This window comes from Echiichthys vipera (genome assembly GCF_963691815.1).
Source record: "Echiichthys vipera genome assembly, chromosome: 1".
NCBI lineage: Eukaryota > Metazoa > Chordata > Actinopteri > Perciformes > Trachinidae > Echiichthys > Echiichthys vipera.
This window is the reverse complement of record NC_139826.1, coordinates 37012781-37033441: the sequence shown is the minus strand read 5'-3', so window position 1 is coordinate 37033441 and position 20661 is coordinate 37012781. Positions and strand designations below refer to the sequence as shown.

General features: G+C 45.7%; 1 protein-coding gene across 1 annotated transcript; it reads right to left on the bottom strand.

The window, feature by feature from the left end:
* Window positions 1-1248: 1248 nt before the first annotated feature.
* On the bottom strand, window positions 1249-20027 carry wdhd1 (WD repeat and HMG-box DNA binding protein 1; the record flags this gene model as incomplete). Its single annotated transcript, XM_083912209.1, has 25 exons — window positions 1249-1461; window positions 5872-6007; window positions 6086-6204; window positions 6457-6621; window positions 7829-7860; window positions 8000-8056; window positions 8141-8274; window positions 9658-9878; window positions 9986-10117; window positions 10250-10364; window positions 10686-10842; window positions 11025-11162; window positions 11367-11608; window positions 12069-12253; window positions 12339-12523; window positions 13241-13457; window positions 13561-13702; window positions 14051-14157; window positions 14470-14562; window positions 15065-15160; window positions 15250-15300; window positions 15869-15980; window positions 18241-18392; window positions 18488-18599; window positions 19951-20027. 25 exons carry the CDS (start codon window positions 20025-20027, stop codon window positions 1261-1263), a joined length of 3378 nt encoding a protein of 1125 aa, XP_083768335.1. The 3' UTR covers window positions 1249-1260.
* Window positions 20028-20661: the final 634 nt, after the last annotated feature.

Genomic DNA, 20661 nt, shown 5'->3' with positions numbered 1-20661 from the left:
TGGCTCCGAGAGAACACTTTAGCACACGTTTTAGCTCCTAGAGGGCACTTTAGCACACGTTCTGGCTCCTAGAGGGCACTTTAGCACACGCATTGCCTACTAGAGGGTACCTTAGGACGCATATTTTTTCCTAGAGGGTACTTTAGCACATGTTTTGACTCCTAGAGGGCACTTTAGCACATGTTTTGACTCCTAGAGGGCACTTTAGCACTCGTTTTAGCTCCCAGAGGACTCCTTGGCACGCGCTTAGGCTCCTAGAGGGCACTTTAGCACACGTTCTGGCTCCTAGAGGGCACTTTAGCACATGTTTTGATTCCTAGAGGGCACTTTAGCACACGTTTAGGCTCCTAGAGAGAACTTTTCTATACACAGTTTCATTTTGATGAAATAAAAATCTAAATCTCAAGTGTCACAGCAGAACTGAAGCCCTTTGTAATATTGCACCCAGGTCCATTTCACATCCACATTCAGAGCTTTTACATAAACGGCTAATGTCGACCAATGTGATCCACTGCTGAACAATATGTTTATTAACGTATTTGATGGCGGTCGTCCATGTTTTCTGTTTACGTTCGACTTAAATGGTCTGGGACGCTTTGAAGTCAGAGCTTGTAAACTCCAGGTAGGAGAAGTCCCGTGTCCCAGTGCTTAGGAACGCAGCATTGGTCTTGCTCTAGTCCACATTGCAATGAATTGTGGGTAGTTAAACCAGTGAAGTCTCTCTGGATGTCTGCAGAAAGTCGTTCGAGGCCCCTCTGGATGAATCGTGGATGCGAACAGCACTCGACACTCGCAGACTTCCTGGGAACGCACCTGCAAAAGTCTGCAAGTGCGGTGAAATCACTGCCCCAGATACGGACGGGAGCACCAAATGAGGATTAATCCGCTGCGGAAAATAGTCCCCATTTCCTCCTGTTTGATAAAAACTACAGCGAGAAGCAGTTTAAGGGAATTACTGACTTTTTTTTAACATGAAACTATAAATTTGTGACCCGTTATTTAAGAAAACTAACGCTGTTGAAGCCGACAAACCGCCATAACACGTTTGTTTTTGTCCTTTTTCGTTGTATTTGTGAACGAAGTCAAAACCACGAAGAGGAAACAAAGACTTCAAAAACTGTGAACTGACAAAACATTTACATTTATTCATAATTGTTAAAATACAGCGAACGGTTATAAAGTCCTGATTAAGAGCCTCAAAGAAGAGAAAAACGCGCTCATCGACAAAACGAGCCTGAACAAACATAACAAAAAGAATATTTAGCTTTTGTTAAAAGCGAACGCCGACAGCTTAGAGGAGGGATCCAAGGATTTCTTCTTCTTGGCGTTGGTTTCATCTGCTTCCGCCCGTCCTTTTTCATTCTCCGCTCCTCCTCCTCCTCCTCCTCCTTCTTCGGCTCTCTTCCTCTTCTTCAGATCGGCTGCGTCTCCCGTTTGGCCTTTTGCTCTTTCCGTCCACGACTGAACGTAATGAGACAAAAAAAGAAATAAAAGAATTGAGGACATGAAGTGCACGTTAATTACCGAACATGACAAAACTAAATGGCACTGTTGTTCTGCTTTGAACACCTACATGTTAGGATGACTAAACGCGCTCGCTGTGGCGTGCGGTTGGAAATTGCATCCTGTCATGCATAATCACTACTGACGGGCGGCTGCCTCTTCTCCCTCCGCACACTGTTGTTTTTTTTTTTTTTTATCTACGCGCAGAGACAAAAAGGAAGCGCTTTCCTGGACGTAATGGAGCTGGGATGAATCATCGGGGGCCTGGAGAGTGGACTGGCAGCAGCAGCACACACACACACAAATAAATAAACACACACACACACACACACACACAGTCGTCACCTCCAGCGCCTGATGAAGCACTGCCCATTAACCCCGTACATATTCAAACGCCAACATTACAAAGCTGGTGGATGCTGCGACCTGTGACGTCTCCCTATTCAATTGTATTCTTTTTATTGTATTTGCACGGAGTAATGTAATTATAGGGGACACACACACACACACACACACACACATATATACACACACACACACACACAGGGTCAGACATTAACAATGTTTCCCGCTCCTGCAGGGTCGTTTTCCAGTTGTTTTTTAATCCCTACACTGAAACTGCGCTCAGAAACACGAGCAGGAGACAAATACACACCTGCAGAAAGCGTGAATTGTGTCAGAGGCGACAGATGTGTGATTTTTGAGGCTGATATCGGTGCAGATTTTAGAGGGAAATGTTCACAGATTACCGATAAAGCAGCTGATAAAGTAAAAATTAACCTTTTCTACGTGTTGTGCACCGATGTGATGCTCCGAAGGCAGCTTTCTTCAAGCAATTCTTCCCTTTCTGGCATTTTCACACTTGTCTCTTGTAATCTTAAAATGCTCCTAATAAGCGTATGACTGATTAAACAAATCCACCCGGTGTTAAACTGATCAATATTTAATTCTCATATATTTCTGATAAAAGTCAGAATAAAATGATTTGCAGAGTTTTCTGCTCGTCATCGCAGCGTCCCTTCCAGCTGCTTTCCGCGGTCACCGCTTGTGAGTAGCGCGCCTCTCCGCAGAGCGAGAACTGACTCGTCTCAGCCTGGTTTGTTTACACTAGCGGTGACATAAGCTTCAGCATTAGCCTCAGCGTTTATTGTGGAGTTGTCATTAACCCCCCGTACTAGTATAATGACTTTTAGGGCAGTCCACACAACAACGTGTTTTCCTGTAACCGCACAACTTTAGTCTGGACGAACCCTTAGAAGGTCGTTCATGTTCAAGTACTGTGAAACATTCCAGAAAGGTAAGAATCGCTTTAACTAAATAGCTTTAATAATGAATATTTAAGGTTATTATAAATAAACTGTGTTACATTCTGTTCTGCTTAAGCTGCTGCCCCCACGACCCGACCCCGGATAAGCGGATGAAGATGAGATGATGAGATGAGATGTGTTACATTCAGGGGTTAAAGCACAACACGATTTGTGAGGCTGAGAAGTTGTCCAGGAGGAAATGTGCATTGAATTGAATATGAATTTAAAACTGTGAAACATTTCCAACCATGTCTACGAATGAACCCTGAGACGATAAACAAACATGTTCCGCATCAGTCGAATGATCAGTCGATTTAAATACATCTAAATTAAATAAAACGCCAAGTCACACCGTTTCTAAATCACCCCCCAATCATCGTTTACGGCATTAGAAGTTCTGTAAAAAAAAAGGTTTCCTGTTTACCGTTAAATCAGTCTGGCTCTAAAATTGGGTTTAAGTTAAAACAGATCACATGAAATAAACAACACAAAAAGACAAAAATACTTAAAAAGTCTAAAAGAAAGGTTAAAGAATGAGTTGTTTGAACCTGAGGTTTATAATGTATGTAATGTATAATGTATATTATTATTTTATTTATTCAATTAAATAAATGTTTAGGAGGCAACGGTCTGAAGAAATTGTGAAGTTTATAAAAACGTTTTGAAAAATGGGAATTTTAAGCATAAGTTTCTGTTTTAGTGTGAAATGAGCTCGTTTTACAATCGCCAGCATGAGTGAATGAAAGGCATCCTATTGCAATTATGTAAATATTATTAAATTAACTAAATAAAATTAAAATTAGGTCTTAATGTAGGATCAGGATATTGGCCTAAGCTGGTAAAATATATAAAAAAATGTAAATCTAGGGGTCAGTTTTAGTCTTTTATGATGTTTTTTCTGGACATTCTGCAACATTTTTGTTCTTAATGTCTCACATTGTCCTGAAACTACACTTTTATTGTGTTCAATTTGCTTTAATTTGAAATTTTCTGGTGTTTTGGTGCAAAAACAAAACATGTCAGACTGGAATTGTCCTTAAAAACCAGAGAAACCTGCATCACCTCACTCATTCTTGTTCAGATTGACCAGCTCGCCGTCTCTCCCTCTCAGTATTATCATAAGATCAATGCTTTGTGCCCTCGCAACACACTCGACAGGGTCCCCCAGGCAACAGGCGTCCCTCCCCTCCCCCTCCCCCTCACATCCACTTCCTTTCTTCCTGTCGAGAGTCATCCAATTCTCTGCTGACGGTCTTGATGTATGCAGGGTCAGGACCAGGTAACTGCACGGACACACACACACACACACTGACTCCTGTTCGCACCGAATGACAGGGTGAAGTGTGTCAGTACGGACACACCCGCATTCTTTTAATCTCCCATTCCTGAATCTGGTTTCTGTCAGTGGAAACCAGATTCAGGGAACAGGTTCTTGAACCAGTTCTGTTTAGATTTATTTGAACCGTGGTCATCTGAGTTTCCTTCCATCAGTTTTGTGCAGAACCACGTTTACATGCGGTTTAAAAAAACAGATTATATTCAGGTTACGGACAAACCCCGGTTTCGTAAACACCATGTAAACACCGTACACCGGGGCAAATCGGAGTTCTTATACCCCGGTTAACAGACCTAGATCACTCCATCAGTTCCCCGATTATTCACGCAGGTAAACAGTGTTCTCAGATTATTATCGGGTGTCTCGTCTGCGCATGCTCCCCACTTCGCGGGGGTGGCTTTTGACCCAGAAATAGAATAAACCAGGAAGCAACAACGGTGAAAAAAAAACACCAATAGAGCGTTTCCTTTAAACCGAGGGAGGACCTAGAGAACTCCGATTATTCATGTAGGCCGCGTTCTGAGATTATTATCGGGTTTGTCGTCTGCGCATGCTCCCCACTCCGCGGCGGTGGCTTTTGACCCTGAAAATAGAATAAACCAGGAAGCAACGGCGTTACCTTTAAAGCGAGGGAGGACTTTGCAACAGTAAGAAACATCACTACCAAGAAGAGCCGTTTCTGTCGTAATTCTGTCCAAAAGACAGTCGGCCGTTTGTGATTTTGACAAAGGTGAACCGGAGATGAGATGAGATGAGTGAACCGGAAAAACGCCTTATTCAGTCCACTTGTCTGTTGGCGGAGAGCCACATACTGCACAGGAGGAAGAGCTACTCCCATTCAACCCTCTCTCATCTCGAGGGGAATCAAGGACAACTGAGGGCGTGCACAATGCCCAACGGCAGTAAATCAAATACTGTGCGCAGTGAGCCTGAGGGGTTGCGCGTCAGTGGCGTGCTAAATGAGCGGATTGTGCCGTAATGCAGCACCATTAATGTGTCCTTTCACATGTTCATGTCATTTATCGGCCACGCCCCGCAGAAGGATGGTTGTTGCTCTATCTTTTGATTGAAACACCCGCTGATGCCGTCACGGTCGAACCGGTTCGCACCGAAAGTTATTTTTGATCGCAGCGCTCGGGCCTGGGAAACGGAGCGGTTCCGTTTCCTGTCATTCGAAAAAACGCGACACTACGGGACTCCGCAGCACCTCCTGCTACCAGGCAGAATAAGAACTGATGTACGCTGATCTCTAAAGCTTCACCATCTAACAAAGAAGGAAAGCAAAGACTAAATAAAGAAATAACAAAAAGCAAATTCATGAAACGGAGACGAAAAGCAGAACATTCTCAGGGAGCAGCAACCTGATGCAGAAGTGTGGCTCAGACGTCCACACTGCTACGTTTCTGTTTAATAACGTCTTCTGCTACGTTTACACCTGGCGTCAACACTACTCCGACGTCCCGGGGCCTCTAAAACGATGAAATATGATATGATTAAAAAAAAGGTGGACAAGTTTTTGTATCTGTCGCTCTAGTTCTGTTAACTTGTTTTGCTTTTTTCTTGTTTTTGCCTAAAAACCCGGTTTTGCAAGTCTGTTAATCAAACGATCAAATTGTGATTTCAACAAAACTTTTCCAGGATCACTCCGTAAATTCCGGATCATTTTGCTCTGGACGCCGTGACACTCTCAATCTTCCCTCTCTGAGCCCGTCAAGTGTGTCTCACCAGTCTCTCCTCGGCCGACAGCGTCCTGAAGCGTCCCATCGCCTCTTTGATGATGTCCGTCTCCTCCAGGTCCGGCTGGTCAGCTGTGATACTCTTCCTGTTCTCCTCCAGCCAGAACTGGAAGCCCGTCTTCGGCCTGAAACAGACACAACACAATCAAGTCCACCTACTTTGTAGCTTAAGTAACGAAAGGTTTGGATAGTGGATGTCTGACCTTTTATTTTCGGTGGTATCCGCAGGCGTGGCTGGAGGCGGGACTTCTGCTGGTTTCTGCTGATCTGTTTTCTTACTGGCCTCCTTTGTGCCACTCATCTGCAGCAGAGTGGACTGAGTCTGGACCAAAGACGGAAATAAGGAGCAGAGATGAGCAAATATTAAGGAGATTTGTTTCATTCTTCATTATTGTCAGAGGAAATGTCACGGTTTTCACAATTATTATAAAAGAGCACATTTATTATTGGACACTAAGGAAGGAAAAAGACACGCAAGCATTCTTTTAAACATGTCAGCGAACTTTTCTGCAGAAACTGGAGGAATAAAATGGAAATAAAGCATTTAAACGCTAATGCAGTTAGATAGTGATACCTTTGTTTTGGGCCTGGGCGCCAGCGGTTTGAGGACGGGCCCTTTGTTTGGTTTCCCCGCGGGTCTGCTGAGTGGAGACAGCTTCCTGCTGGCCGTCATGCTGTCCAGGATGTTTGCCACTCGAGGCTGACCCGAGGCAGGCGAGGACTTCGCTGAGCCGAGTACCTGCAGGCGTCACGTCAAAACCTTCGTCATTCTTGCTCTGAACGCTCCCACCTTAATCTCTAAAGCCCCTTTCACACAGGCCCCGCAACCCTGAAACTATCTAGGAATTAACTGGAGGAGACGCATGTGAGAACGCAAATGTCTGGATCAGCTGGTTCGGATATGTAACAGACTTTACGCCGCCGGCTCCTCAGTAGGAAGTCTGTGTGAAGTCTTTTATGAGCCCATGTGTGAGTAGAGCAGCTCACAGTGAACCATTTGTATGTGTAAAAAACACTGTGACGTATTAGAACCATATTAAAACAGGGCTCCAGGCATCGATAACAGCATCAGTGTGTAAACATTATTGTACTATTGCAGTATTATTTATGAGAATAAGGACCATAACATGCACGTATTCTTTAATAATTACAGAACATATTTATGAGTTATGAGGGTTTACCCCCCAAAGATATCTTCATTTGAATTTACGATCCTAAAGCTTGTTGTTTTCAAACAGCTGTTTGTGTATTAACTGTGAGAACGGCTTTTGCGTACGCCTGGGTCAGAGTGTGCGTGGAGGACCGCGCATTCTCCCGTCAAGTTTGCTTTTTAGAAATCCCAAAGTTTGCTTAGAAAGGCGGCGTGCGCCCTCTTCTGTGCGTACGCCACCTTTATAAATGAGGCCCCTGGTCCGCGGTACATATGAGAAAACGGCTTGACGTTCTTTTCCCGTATTCACTTTTAAATTCATTCATTCATTCAGTCATTCAGTCATCTTCAACTGCTTATCCCGGGGTCGGGGTCGCGGGGGGTGCTGGAGCTGATCCCAGCTGACATTGGGCGTGAGGCGGGGTCCACCCTGGACAGGACGCCAGTCTATCACAGGACACATAGAGACGAACAGAGACAGACAACCATTCACACCTACGGGCAATTTTAGAGTCATCAATTAACATAACACATGCACGTCTTTGGACTGTGGGAGGAAACCGGAGAACCCGGAGAAAACCCACGCAGACACGGGGACAACATGCAGACTCCACACAGAAAGGCCCAGGCCGGGATGCGAACCTGGAACCCCCCTCCCAATCCATAGTGTTTTATCATGTTGTTGTCTTCATGTATAACTGTTGAAGCTTGTAAAGTGACAGTAAAGTAAAAATAATAAAATTAAATTAAATAAGAGACATTAAACATCTTGCCGTCAAAGTATTTTAGTTCCTACCTTGAAAGGATTCGCACGTCCTACTTTTCCAACTGCAAACACAGAGAAAGAGATGATGATCAGATGTTTATTCAAACGAAAAATATTTGATTCACGCCCACACCGTAGGCGAAGGATCGTAACTCAGCTCTTGACATCTACGTGTATGCGCTGCTGGAAGTGTTTACTAACTTGGTGTCAGCGAGGGCTTCACAGGTGAACCTGCTTCTTTAGCAAACGGATTCACACCTGCAGGACGAGACACATTAGACCCTGAGATCACGGAGACCAAAAACATGTGCAAAGAAAGCTGCAAGAGAAGGTGGAACTGACGTTTTCTGGTTTCCGCTGCATCCTCCGTTTCCATCTCCTGTCCGTCCTCCTCTTCCTCCTCCCTGAGCTCCTCTTCCTCCTCCTGGTGACATCCGTTGCTATGGCGTCCTCCTGTGACCTCACTCTGGCCGTACCTGTCCAGATAAACCCATGAATTACACGCTCGTCCCTGCAGAGCATCTTTCATGTGCTCTACCATCAGGGATGTCCCGATCTGAGTGCTTTAACATTCATACAGTCCTTAACAACACTTACATTCACTTACATGCTGATAAAATGTATATATACACACACACACACACACACTATTTTATATATGTATACACACACACACACACACTGTCCTTCCGCACCGGGCCAAAACAGGTTTTTTGGCTAAAGCCTAGTGCGTTTGACCAGTGTGAGTGCACCCGCTGGTTGCAAAATAGCATCTTCCTTCGTTTTATTATATTTTCATTTGTGAAGGATGTAAATTTAAAGATTTACATTTGTGCTGTGTGCAGTTTTCAGGTGTTCTTTTCGTTTCAGCCCAACGTCTTATATTATTTTATTTTACTAAAACAGGAACAGCTAAATGTAGCAGTAAAAAAGTGTTTTATTTACCACTTTTATTTGCAGTGGTGATGCAACTTAAAGAAAACTCAGACAGACTGTCGTGTATTTTGTTTCAGAAATATGAATCATGATATCTGACCATTATTTCAAGGATATTTGGAAGTTTTAATCCATTTCCAGGTGTTGCCATGACTGGTAAATTAGGGCGCACTCACACTGTCCTTGGGCACCGGGCCAAAAAAGGTTTTTCGGGTCAAGCCTAGTGCGTTTGACCAGTGTGAGTGCAACCGCTCCGCGCATAACTGCGACCAGCTGGCCGTCCACGGCCCGCCTGAGAGAGGTGGGCTTTTGTAGAGCGCGTTTGCACATGTACGAGCTTGAGCGTGCGCACGTGTACGAGCACGAGCACGATGCCAACGACGGTTCTGAGGTCATTTTATGTGCGCCTGTTCGGACATAGAAAATAGAAGGAGGGACCATGCGCGGACATTTAACAACAACAATGGCGGCAAAAACTCAAAAGGTCTATGGAAAGATTTGTAAACAAAGAGACGCATTGCGATGACGTCATCAATGCGTGTGACGTGTTACGGCGTGATGACGTATAGGCAACAAGAAGCATTCACCGAGGCCCAGGTAGTGTGAGTACAAACGGGCTGGCAAGCGGGGGGAGAGGGAGGGGGGGACAAGTACCCTAAAGCCCGGGGCGCGGTGAGGAAGGACAGTGTGAGTGCGCCCTTAGTCTCTAAATGTTTTAGGTTTTCCAGGATGCGTGTGAAACCTGAACTCTACACAGCACAGAGTGGAGATTGTGAAGGCGCATAGACACCAGCTTGCAGACTGGAGGAAGCCAGAACCTCGTTAGAGATCCCCGCAGTGATGCAGAGTCTGCGACTACACGAGAGTCTGCTGCTACTAATTTACTATTACAGTCAAAAGGGATAAATGCATTGTGGCATTACCCAGAGGGCCGTCTGACGCTGGAGTATTCTGGCTCCTCTTCCTGTTCCTCTGGCTCTTCCTGGATCTGGTTTGATTTCTCCAAGGCGATCTCGCTGAGCCGCTGAGCGAGGCCCATGCGCCTGGATCGGGACGCGTATCGAATGGCCAGAGTCACCACGTTCTGGTTCATCATCTCCGCCAGCTCCACACAGCGAAACTCTCTCTCCAGCTTGCAGGACAGCTGCGAGGAAACATGGAATTTGAACACAACAGCTCCAGAAAAGAAGGCGCACTTCTAAACCAGTGATCGTAATATAAACAGAGTGTGAGCGCAGCTCTCAGACTCACGGCAAACATCTTCATGAGCAGCTCCTGCTGCTCCTTCTGGGCCTGGCTCTGTCCGTCCTCGTCTATCTCGTAGCCGCTGGACGACAGGAAGCTGAAGTGGTTGTGGAAGAGGACCGAACGCCAGAACTGCTCCTGGAGGACGACAGAGGAGGACAAAGACTTAACATTTATATTACACCCAAGCTGCATGTTCATGAGTTGTCTCTAATCGGGTCAGATATTAGCAGATGTTTGATCAAAGCATGAAGTCTCAGGTGCGTTTACCTCCATCTGTCCTTTCTCTGTGGAGGTCTGACACAGAGGCAGCTTGAAGGGCAGGATGCCCACAGCAGGTCTGGGCAGCGTGGGAGGATACCTGGAGCCTTTACATGGAATACACCTGACAGGAACAACAACAGACTGGATTTAGGAGAAAGAAGACATCTACAAAGCTCTGCACAACCTCCTGTGCGGACACACTCCAACCTGCAACCTCAGAATATTATTTTATAGCCTAATGCCGTTTTAGTGATGACAAACATTTCTATATTTCTGTTTTAGTTTCTAATGTTTTTCTCTGAGACGGTTCGGACCGACGGAACAAAGTGTGTCTCCCTCGTGCCTTTAAATATTTCCAAAAGAGACGACAAACAACCATCTTCTCAGATTAAATCTCAGCGGACGAGAAGACAGAAACAAACCGGTGGAGAAGAGAGTTCACCTGAGCTGCTGAGGGTTCTCGTGCACGCCGACCACCCAGTAGTGGTCCGATTTGCTTTTGCAGTTCTCTCTGGTGTTACACACCGGTGTCCACGTGTTGCCCAGGGAGCGGTTCAGCATCCGGACCACGCCATCCGAATCCACATAGCACGGCGTACCTGAAAAAAACACAACAACGTAACCACGCCGCCATCTTACAAATCCAAAGATGAGTGCGGAGGCCCGAGGGAAATACTGCTCCTGCTCACATCGTTTGCTTCTGGTCTTTTCATATATATAAAAACAAGGTGAGAGAAATGTTCCCAGGAGAATTAGAAATATATTTTCTCTACAAACTGACCCTCAGCGGTGAATCCGAGCCAGGACAGGTAGGATCTGAGAGACAGCGGGAGGGGTTCCCCGCTGATGAGCTGCCTCTTCCGTCGACCGAACTGCAGCAGCTGAACACCCAGAGCTTGTTCGCCGTCAAAACCTGGAGCTGAGGACGTAAAACGACAAAAATACACCGACGTAAGGCCTCGTCACAGCCTGAAGATAAAGGAAAAAGCTGCGAGATTCGTTTTCACAGGGAAACAGTGTGTGTGTGTGTGTGTGTGTGTGTGTGTGTGTGTGTGTGTGTGTGTGTGTGTGTGTGTGTGTGTGTGTGTGTGTGTGTGTGTACGTGTGTGTGCGCAGCTCTAACCCCGATGGTAGACTATAAGCAGCTGCTCTCCGTGTCCCACCATGCAGACAACGTTCCCCGGCAGGCTGAAGATTTCTCTCTGGACCCCGCCGATGGAGAAGAGTCTGAGCATCAGCGCGCTGGTGGCGACTGCCACCCAGCCCTGACCCAGACACAGCGCCTTCACGTCCTCGCCCTTCGGCAGGTCAACCATCCACTCCTTATTGCTGTCCCATGACGAGAAGTGGAGGCACTGCAGCTTACTGGGAAGAGACGAAGAGAAAGTTGAAGGAAGAATTCACACATATAAATTGTTTTTTAAACGAAATTAACGCAGGTGTGTTTTGTTTACTTCCTGTGGCGGCTGACCCATGACGACGTGTGCCGCAAAGCACTTTAATGTGGATTCTGTACAAGTTCAAGAACCATTCTTGTGCATTTTCTGAGTCGTTTCCTTTATTTTAGGCACAAAAAATGTATTTCTGGTAAAACAAACACTGTGGCCAAATACGTTAACTTCCGGCCCTGAACACGAGTATTTGAATTTAAACTCTTCCTTTGTGTTGATTCTACATAAATGCCATAATTTTACATTTAAATATCCATTAATACATTCTTTAGTCTTAAGAAGAAAGAAAGCGATTAATCATGACAAATTGTGATTAATTAGTTGTTTTTTTTGTTGATTGACAGCAATAAAAAACAGGATAGAGAGAGGTTTACCTAGCGAGCTCGTCCGTGCTGGGGCAGGCCAGCAGCACGGCTTCCTGGGAAAGATCAACCATGGTGTGACCCAGCGAGTTGGTGAGGTGCATGGCGTGATGCACGGCCGTGTCGTGAAACTCCACGTCGATGGCGTTGTCCTGCTCGTCGTTGTAGCCTCGAACTATTCCCACCGAGTTCCACATCTGAGGCACAGTTTGGAAATCACTTTATTTCATATGTAGCTTAAAACGAAAGTACAAAACTAAATAAAAAGGGCAAAATGACTACCATGAATCGGTGTGTGAGGTGTGCAGGTGTGGAGCCCGGCTGAAAGGCCTTCTGGGGAGGCGTTGGCATTGGTCCCTCGTAGACGGGACGCAGTGGGACCAGCGGAGCAGCTGCACGCACCACAGCGCTCCCCGTGTCGTCGTCGTCCCCAAATCTGTCCAGACCGAGCTTCAGCGATCCGGTGTCTGAATGAAAGACACGCACGCACGCACGCAGAGATAGGAAACATGTTAAATCCAAGCATTCCTCGTTCACCTGAATCAGACACTGGAGTCATTTTTGTAAACGCCCCTGAGCGACCAATCAGTGATCACACATTTGAAGAGACAGGGATTTTAATGCAAACATATTCGTGCTGTTCTTGCATGTTTCACAGCAATTCACTCCAAAGTCACACCCTCTTACCCCCGCCTGACCACTGACGCTCCCCCGTAACATGCGCTGAGAGAAATGCTGCGTTCAAGTGCAATGGGAAGTCCGTTGTTCAGACCTCCAACTTGGCAAAGTGCACTGGAATGACTGTCGAAGTGGAACTCCTACGAGCGAATTCGGGGGATTTCGAGGTGACAGTCATTCCAGTTATTCCAGTGCACTTTGCCAAGTTGGAGGTCTGAACAACGGACTTCCCACTGCACTTGAACGCATCATAAGAATCAAATGAAAGGGAGCGACGCTGACAAGCAGGAAGCTCGACTAAAGCATTTTAAGATGACAAAAGAAAAGTGTAAAAATGCCAGAAAGGTAAGAATTGATTTAACTTCTTCCTGAACTTGTGTTCATCCATCCAGTGGACTTCCTCCAACTTCACAGACCACAGAAGCCGCAGCCTGACACCTTAATAACACACTTCATGTTGTTTTTTTTACTTCAGTGTCACGGCTCTGAACCCTTTTGTCACTCACCCAGAGAGTTCTCATCATCCAGGATCGCCCCTCTGTTCCTCACCCGCCCCGTCGCGGGCATGAGGAAGTCATCGTCATCGTCGTCATCTGCGGCGGCAGCTGCTGCTGCTTTCTTCACCGGTGAGTTGGTGTCGCTCAGTCCTTCGTCCATGAGTCTGTCGTCGTCGTCGTCGTCAAACAGGTCATCATAGTCTTTTGCTGTTTTTTTCGCTGGCACCTGCTGAAAGTCCAGAGACGACGTTATTTAGCATCAGTGTGGAAAAACTGTTGCCGTGAAAATATGAACAAAACATTTAAGTTGTGTGTTGTGTGAGCGTTACCTTGGTGGTGTTGGTGTTGGACGTGGAGGTGCTGAGTCCGTCCAGCAGGCCCAGGCTGCCCTCCGTGTCCGTGTAGACGATCTGGCTGCCCGACGGATGCCAGGCCAAACCGCACACCGTGAAGCCTTTCTCGTGCTTCTGCCTGCAGCAGAGATGAGAGAACTTTCAGGTGTGGGTGTTAAAAGGCTAAATGAATCACCTCCCTTTCTAACAAACTCGGATCTGATATCGACTAATTAGCTGGATGTGATATCGGATGAATGCGATGTATTCACTTCAGGCTAAATGTTTATGTCAAGCCTGATGCCTTCACTCACATGGCAAAGTATATGGTTCATTCATTTAACAGTAGCATCAGGTAACGGCCGAAACGCTCAACCCAGGTATCAGAAAACACTGTATTGGTGCATCTCTATAATATACAAGACATTTAAATTTGTTCGACATGTGCCAGTTTTTTTACACTTCTGCACACGTCCTTGTTGCGTACCTTTCCACACACAGCTTGCTGTTCACGTCCCACACGGTCAGTGAACCCCCCACGCTGCCAGCTGCGAGGAACCGCCCACATGGAGACCAGGCCACCACGTTGATGATCTGCGGAGGAAAAAGGGAGGAGAGATTATTTCTAAATGAAGAAAAAACACGAACAGATGATTTCAACATCAGAAGAAGTCCTTAGACTGCACAAAGATCAGAAATTTGGTCTGAAAACTGACACTTCAGCAGAGAAAATCAGATTCAAAGTGAGAGGATGGAGGAAATTAGGTTTAAAGCGTTCGAATACAGCGGCGACAGAAGATTGTGCTTCAGCGACTTCATGATGCACCAGCTCATAATGTCTGAGAGCCGAAACAAGGTCCAGAGGGCTGTAAAAAGTGTTGGGATGACTTGACCGTGAACATGTACCTGAGTCAGCAGGTCATCGGACAGCGTGCTCACGTGACCCCAGGACCCTCGCTCGTACAGGTGCACCTTCGTCTCGACGGGAACAGCTAGAAACTGAGCACACAAACATTTTTATTTTGTTGTTATTTTTAGGGTTAGATCTAAGACTGAAAAAGAAGTATTGATGCTTTTCTGATACCATGCGTTTAAAATGATACAATCTCAGTAAAATATACTTTGATAGCATCTTAAGTACCACATTTTTCCATAAAACGTCTGGGATTTTGTTTTTTTGACGCATTTTTACCACGATATTTAAACTAAGATGTGTTTAAGAAGTGGCAAACTCTATTAAGGAATAACTTGGCGTGTATTTGTGCAGCTGCTTTTTAATCTTTTTGAAAACATACGTTAGTACGGAAGCCCTAAAGGGTCATACATTACATACATTTTATTTCCTCCGTTTTCCTGTGATAAAAAGAATTAATTTGAGATCTGGAGAAATTAAAACGACAGTCTAGTCTATTAAATCACTGCATCAATGTCGTCATTCACTGTAGCAAATTCAGAGTAAAATATCTCGTAGACACCATGCTTAAAGATTGGGATCACTCACCTTCCCCGTCCCGGGCTGCCAGGCCAGTCGACACAGAGACTTTGCGTTACTGACGTCGTTGGTCTTCTGCAGCAGAGGCCAGCTGATCAGCTGAGTCTGAACGCGGACACAAAGCACGTCAGCATGTGACAGACAGGACAGGTGGAGCTCACGTAAACATAAAAAGTGCTGAAACACCGACGTACCTGCTCCTCGATACTCCACACAACAACAGAGCCGTCACAGCTGGCAGACGCCTGACAGAGAGAGCAGAGTAAAGAAACACGTCACCGGTGGAAAGTGGAGTGGATTGAAAGTGGGTCATATATGGAGTCGAGAGGCGGTGACTTCTTGACCGAGAAAAGACAGACAGTGACTTTGTGGTGCTTGTGGATTGAAAACAACAACTCCCATAATGCTCCCATAACATTTCATTGACCAACATTTCATTGGTTGATAGGTCGCAGGAAAAAAACAAACACTTGGAGCCGCTTCTTGTCAAAATTACGTGAAAATCTATGTGACTGAAGGCTGGAGGGCTTTTAATTTGAAGGGGCAGATACAGGAAGTTTTGATACTCACTCACTGACATCCACCTTGTCAAAAGGCCTGTTGATATCATCAATTAGGTAAGTTTACCCAGAATGCGCGTGTCATAGTGTAGTTGCCCCAGTTCGTTTAGTACTGTGCATTTGCCATACACGATATATCGATCCCCCATAACTGAACTAACCTCAAACAGATTTTTAGCTTCAGTTGAAGTTGAACTGGATGATAGTTTCAAACCAAAATCTTCAGAATCATCAGAAAAAAAGGTTCACCCACCACGAAGTCATCTTTGGGGTCAAAGGCGACGCTGAGGACGGGCGCTTCGTGGCCGCGGAGTGTTTTCTGCTGGCTGCTGTCCGACACCTCCACCACCTTCACCATGAAGTCGCTGGAGGAAAACAAGAGGAATAAATACAGGATTTTTCGGACTACATGTCACCTTTTTTTCATGGTTTGGCTGATCCTGCGACTTATACGCAGATGCTACTTATATATTAAAATATATAATTTCACGTTTGTTATTTTCACACTGATAGCCATGACAACATGCTACTCGTGTGCCAGTATCTGCTTCTCCTATTACTCCTGTACCACTGAAAATTTTAACATCAACTTATAAAGACAACTGAGAAAGACTGAGAAGACACAAATGCCACCAAAAGAAAATCAGACTCTGCAGATTACAAGCAAGTAGTGAAATATTCAGCTGAAAACCGTAATCAAGCTTTTCAGAAAGAAAGTTTGGAGTGAGAGAGAAACTTGTGAGGGACTGGAGAAAAGTGGAGGCTACTCTAACTGCGATCTCATCTCATCTTCAGCCTCTTATCCGGGGTCGGGTCGCGGGGGCAGCAGCTTTAGCAGGGGACCCCAAACTTCCCTTTCCCGGGCCACATTAACCAGCTCTAACTGGGGGATCCTGAGGCGTTCCCAGGCCAGTGTGGAGATCTAATCTCTCCACCTGGTCCTGGGTCTTCCCCGAGGCCTCCTCCCAGCTGGACGTGCCTGGAACACCTCCCTAGGGAGGCGCCCAGGGTTCATCCTTACCAGATGATCCTGAACCACCTCAACTGGCTCCTTTCAACACAAAGGAGCAGCGGCTCTACTCCGAGTTCCTCACGGATGCTGAACTTCTCCCCCTCTCTCTAAGGGAGACTCCAGCCCCCCTCCTGAGGAAACACATTTCGGCCACTTGTACCCGCAACCTCGTTCTTTCGGTCATGACCCAGCTTTCATAAATGCAATGAAGAAAACAAAGAAAGCTAATCACGGGCTAAAAGCTCGATGGTCTGTTCTTTGTCTCTGATTTTATAAAATAGATTTAACCCCAAAATGCCTCTTTTATGTTTGTTTTCTTCTTCGTTATGCATTTTCTAGCTGGTGCGACTTATAGTCCAGAAAATACGGTATGTGCAAATCGCCATGTGCAGCCAATCTATGTTCGACTGGCAGCAGCAGAACGGAGGGAAAAGGGCACATCAGCTGTGAAGAAACACAAACCGTTTGTGCAAATTGTCAAATCAATGACCGAGAGAGGCAAAATAATCCTGATTCTCTGCGACGTCCGGCAGGTTGCAGATGCCAAATTCGCCCTAACAGACTCAGATGCCTGAATTTTTACGATCAATATCAAAACAGAGATTACCAGTGTGAAAATAGCAGCATCAATACAACGCCATGTTCTGTGCTTTTATTCTGTGATTAAGCCGTTTAGCACAAATCAATTCTGCCGGCAAACAGACGTTTATCTCCGATCAACACTGATCATAAGGGTAATCCAAAGTGCAGCTCTGTCTGTGAGCTGGAAATATCATTCAGGTGCACTGGAACAACAACACCGGACCTAATGAGATCGTATCCTGCTTTAGTCATAGTATCCTGAACACACCAGACACGTTACGCACGACAGCTCCTGCAGCCGCTGCAGGAGAGGCCGGAGCGGAGGAGGCGCGCATCGCTCCACAAAGTGAAAGTGACGTTTGTGTTTCAGCGCCGGTTCCTCTCTGCGATCACCGGGGAGGAGAATCTCAGGAGCGGCCGCGGGTGGTTCTTGTTTACATGACGCTCTATAAAACAATCCAAAATAAAGTGCAACATCTAGAGCGTTCGTTCTTTTTGCAGCAGAGAGCGAGAGCTCAGGTCTTTGTACACCTGCTCTGACGTCTTCACGTTACAACAACATCAACATGGCTTGACACTCTGCTCTTTAAAATGATCATATCTAAAAAACTAATAAATGTTTATACTTTAAATAACTCCTGGAGTTTTAGGGAATACTGTCTTTGTCTCTACATAGGTTTTGTGTATTTATTTAGTAAAATTCTATGAAAAAATTGGTGCTTTTTGTATGTTTTTTTTATTTATTTCTGAAGCGATTAAAATAATTTTATTGTTTTTCAAATGATTATTATTATGTTAATAAATGCATTGTCTTTTTGAAGGCCGGGGGGGAGAGGGAGGGGGGACAAGTACCCTAAATCCTGGGGCGCGGTGCGGAAGGACAGTGTGAGTGCGCCCGCATACGACGTTTTTTATACGCATTAACCAAACGTGTTAATTAGAGCTGCTAACAGGTGGATTTCACCACTGCTGGACGGAGCCGGTGGATCCCTCTCCTCCTGTTCTGTTTTTATAAAAGCGATCATAAGTACCTGGATCCAGCAGCGACTCTGGAGCCGATGCTGTTGAAGACGACATGCGTGGCGTTGGTAGTGAACCGGGTCAGGATGCCGTCCGGATCGCCGTCAGGAAACGTGTGGATCTGCACCGTGTTGTTGGAGCTCGCCGTCACCAGCTTGCCGTTCTGTGGAAGGGAAGAACTCACGTCTCAGTTCTGCACTGACGGTTCAGAGATCAAATCATACGTCCGTCCAACGCAGCTCCCAACCGATGACCAACCTTGAGCGCGAGAGAGTACGCCTTCTCCCCGACGGTGATGAACTTTGGATCGTCGTCGTCCAGCCCTTCCCATATCCGAACGTCTCCGTCGTTCCCGCAGGTTGCGATGAACCTGAGGATGAATTCATCTTGGTCAGATTTAAATACTGTGCAGCATTCATTCATTCATTCATTTTCAACCGCTCGTCCCTGTCCCTGGAGCCGCTGACATCGGGCGTGAGGCAGGGTCCACCGTGGACAGGACGCCAGTCTATCACAGGACACATAGAGACGAACAGAGACAGACAACCATTCACACCTACGGGCAATTTTAGAGTCATCAATGAACATAACACCTGCACGTCTTTGGACTGTGGGAGGAAACCGGAGAACCCGGAGAAAACCCACACAGACACGGGGAGAACATGCAAACTCCACACAGAAGGGCCCCGGCCGGGATTCGAACCAGGAACCCCCTCGCTGTGAGGCTTACAATGTTTAAATCAAAGTACTGCTGTGCAACATGAGGATTGAGAGTGATTTAGATTCAGTGTTTTTGACGCACAAACTGGCTGCATGAAGTTGTTTCGGCGATCCACTGGAGACACGGCGGACTAACTTTTTAAAATCAGCATAAATGGGAATAATCTCGGGGTCCCTTTCTGCAATATCTGGACGCAATTTGATTCTGCTTGTTTTTTTTATGTGCTTATACTTGTTATCTTATTGGATTCTTTTTTTGCCTGCCTTTGTTTTGTTTTTGTGCGCATACTGCGAGGCATTAAGGAGAAGAAGAAGAAGAAGAAGAAGAAGAAGAAGGTTAAGAAGAACTACTTATACCTCTTGCGTATCCATGTGTAAGTTTGGGTTGGGTTTTGATTTTTATATTTTGTTCATATTTTATCAAAAATGTCAATAAAAAAAGAAGTACAAGTGTAAACATGTACTTAGTTAACTTTTTTACAATGACAATAATCACTGTAAACATATAACACATACAAGGGGATCAGAATATCGCCAGAAGTCATGAATGAGTTCGTAAAAATTTTATATAGGGTACACAGATTCGTGGTTTTAACAGCTTCTTGTTACTGGAATTTAAAAATGACTTAGTGTGTGGTTTTGAATTCATTTTTCAGATTTTGCAAGTAATAGAATCAAATGTATAATATAGTATTGGTTTGATTTGGTAGAGGGATAAAAAAAATAACGAACAATACATTTTCATATCTATGGGATAATTCAGAATCTATACTCCCCACAGGGAGGAGGCCTCGGGGAAGACCCAGGACCAGGTGGAGAGATTAGATCTCCACACTGGCCTGGGAACGCCTCAGGATCCCCCAGTTAGAGCTGGTTAATGTGGCCCGGGAAAGGGAAGTTTGGGGTCCCCTGCTAAAGCTTCTGCCCCCGAGACCCGACCCCGGATAAGCGGTTGAAGATGAGATGAGAGAAACAAATGACGTCATCACAATAGGACTTACTTCCCAGAGTCGTCGAAGCAGACCTCGGTGTGTCCCTCCGAGTGCCCGTAGCGCATCGGCTTCCTCTCACAAGGCATTTTCACAAACTTCCAGACTGACGAGCTGGAAAAGACGCAGACGGTTATCAGACGTGTGGAGGCAGAACATTAAAAACAGTCCGTGCTGTTATCTCCCACTGTTATGACGAGCAGCTTTAACACAGGATTGAATCCCACTCCTATCTGTAATTACACTTATATCCATAAAAGCATTTGCCCTCGCCAAAACTGAATTATGACTAGTTAGAACGAGAACTGCAGCGATCCACAATGACATTCTTACTCGTGCAGATGACGTCACTCTTGACATTCGTGTGTATTGGGCTTTCAACTCCACAGTTACATTGGGCGACTGTGGCTCAGTGGAAGAGTGGGTCGTCCTGTATTCGAGAGATTGGCGGCTCGATTCCCCACCTCCCCCGGTCCACATGTCGAAGTGTCCTTGGACAAGACACTGAACCCTGAATTTCTCCCCGTGCTGTGCATGGGTGTGTAAATGTGGTGTGAATGGTTAGATTAGATGGTCTGTAGATGTCCACTGCCATCAGCGTGAATGTCTGTGTGAACGGGTGAATGTGACAAACACTGTCAAAGCGCCTTGAGTAGTCCATTTAACATTTTAGACACAGAGAATGAACATTGTGGATATCTGTAATGCCATTCTTACTAGGGA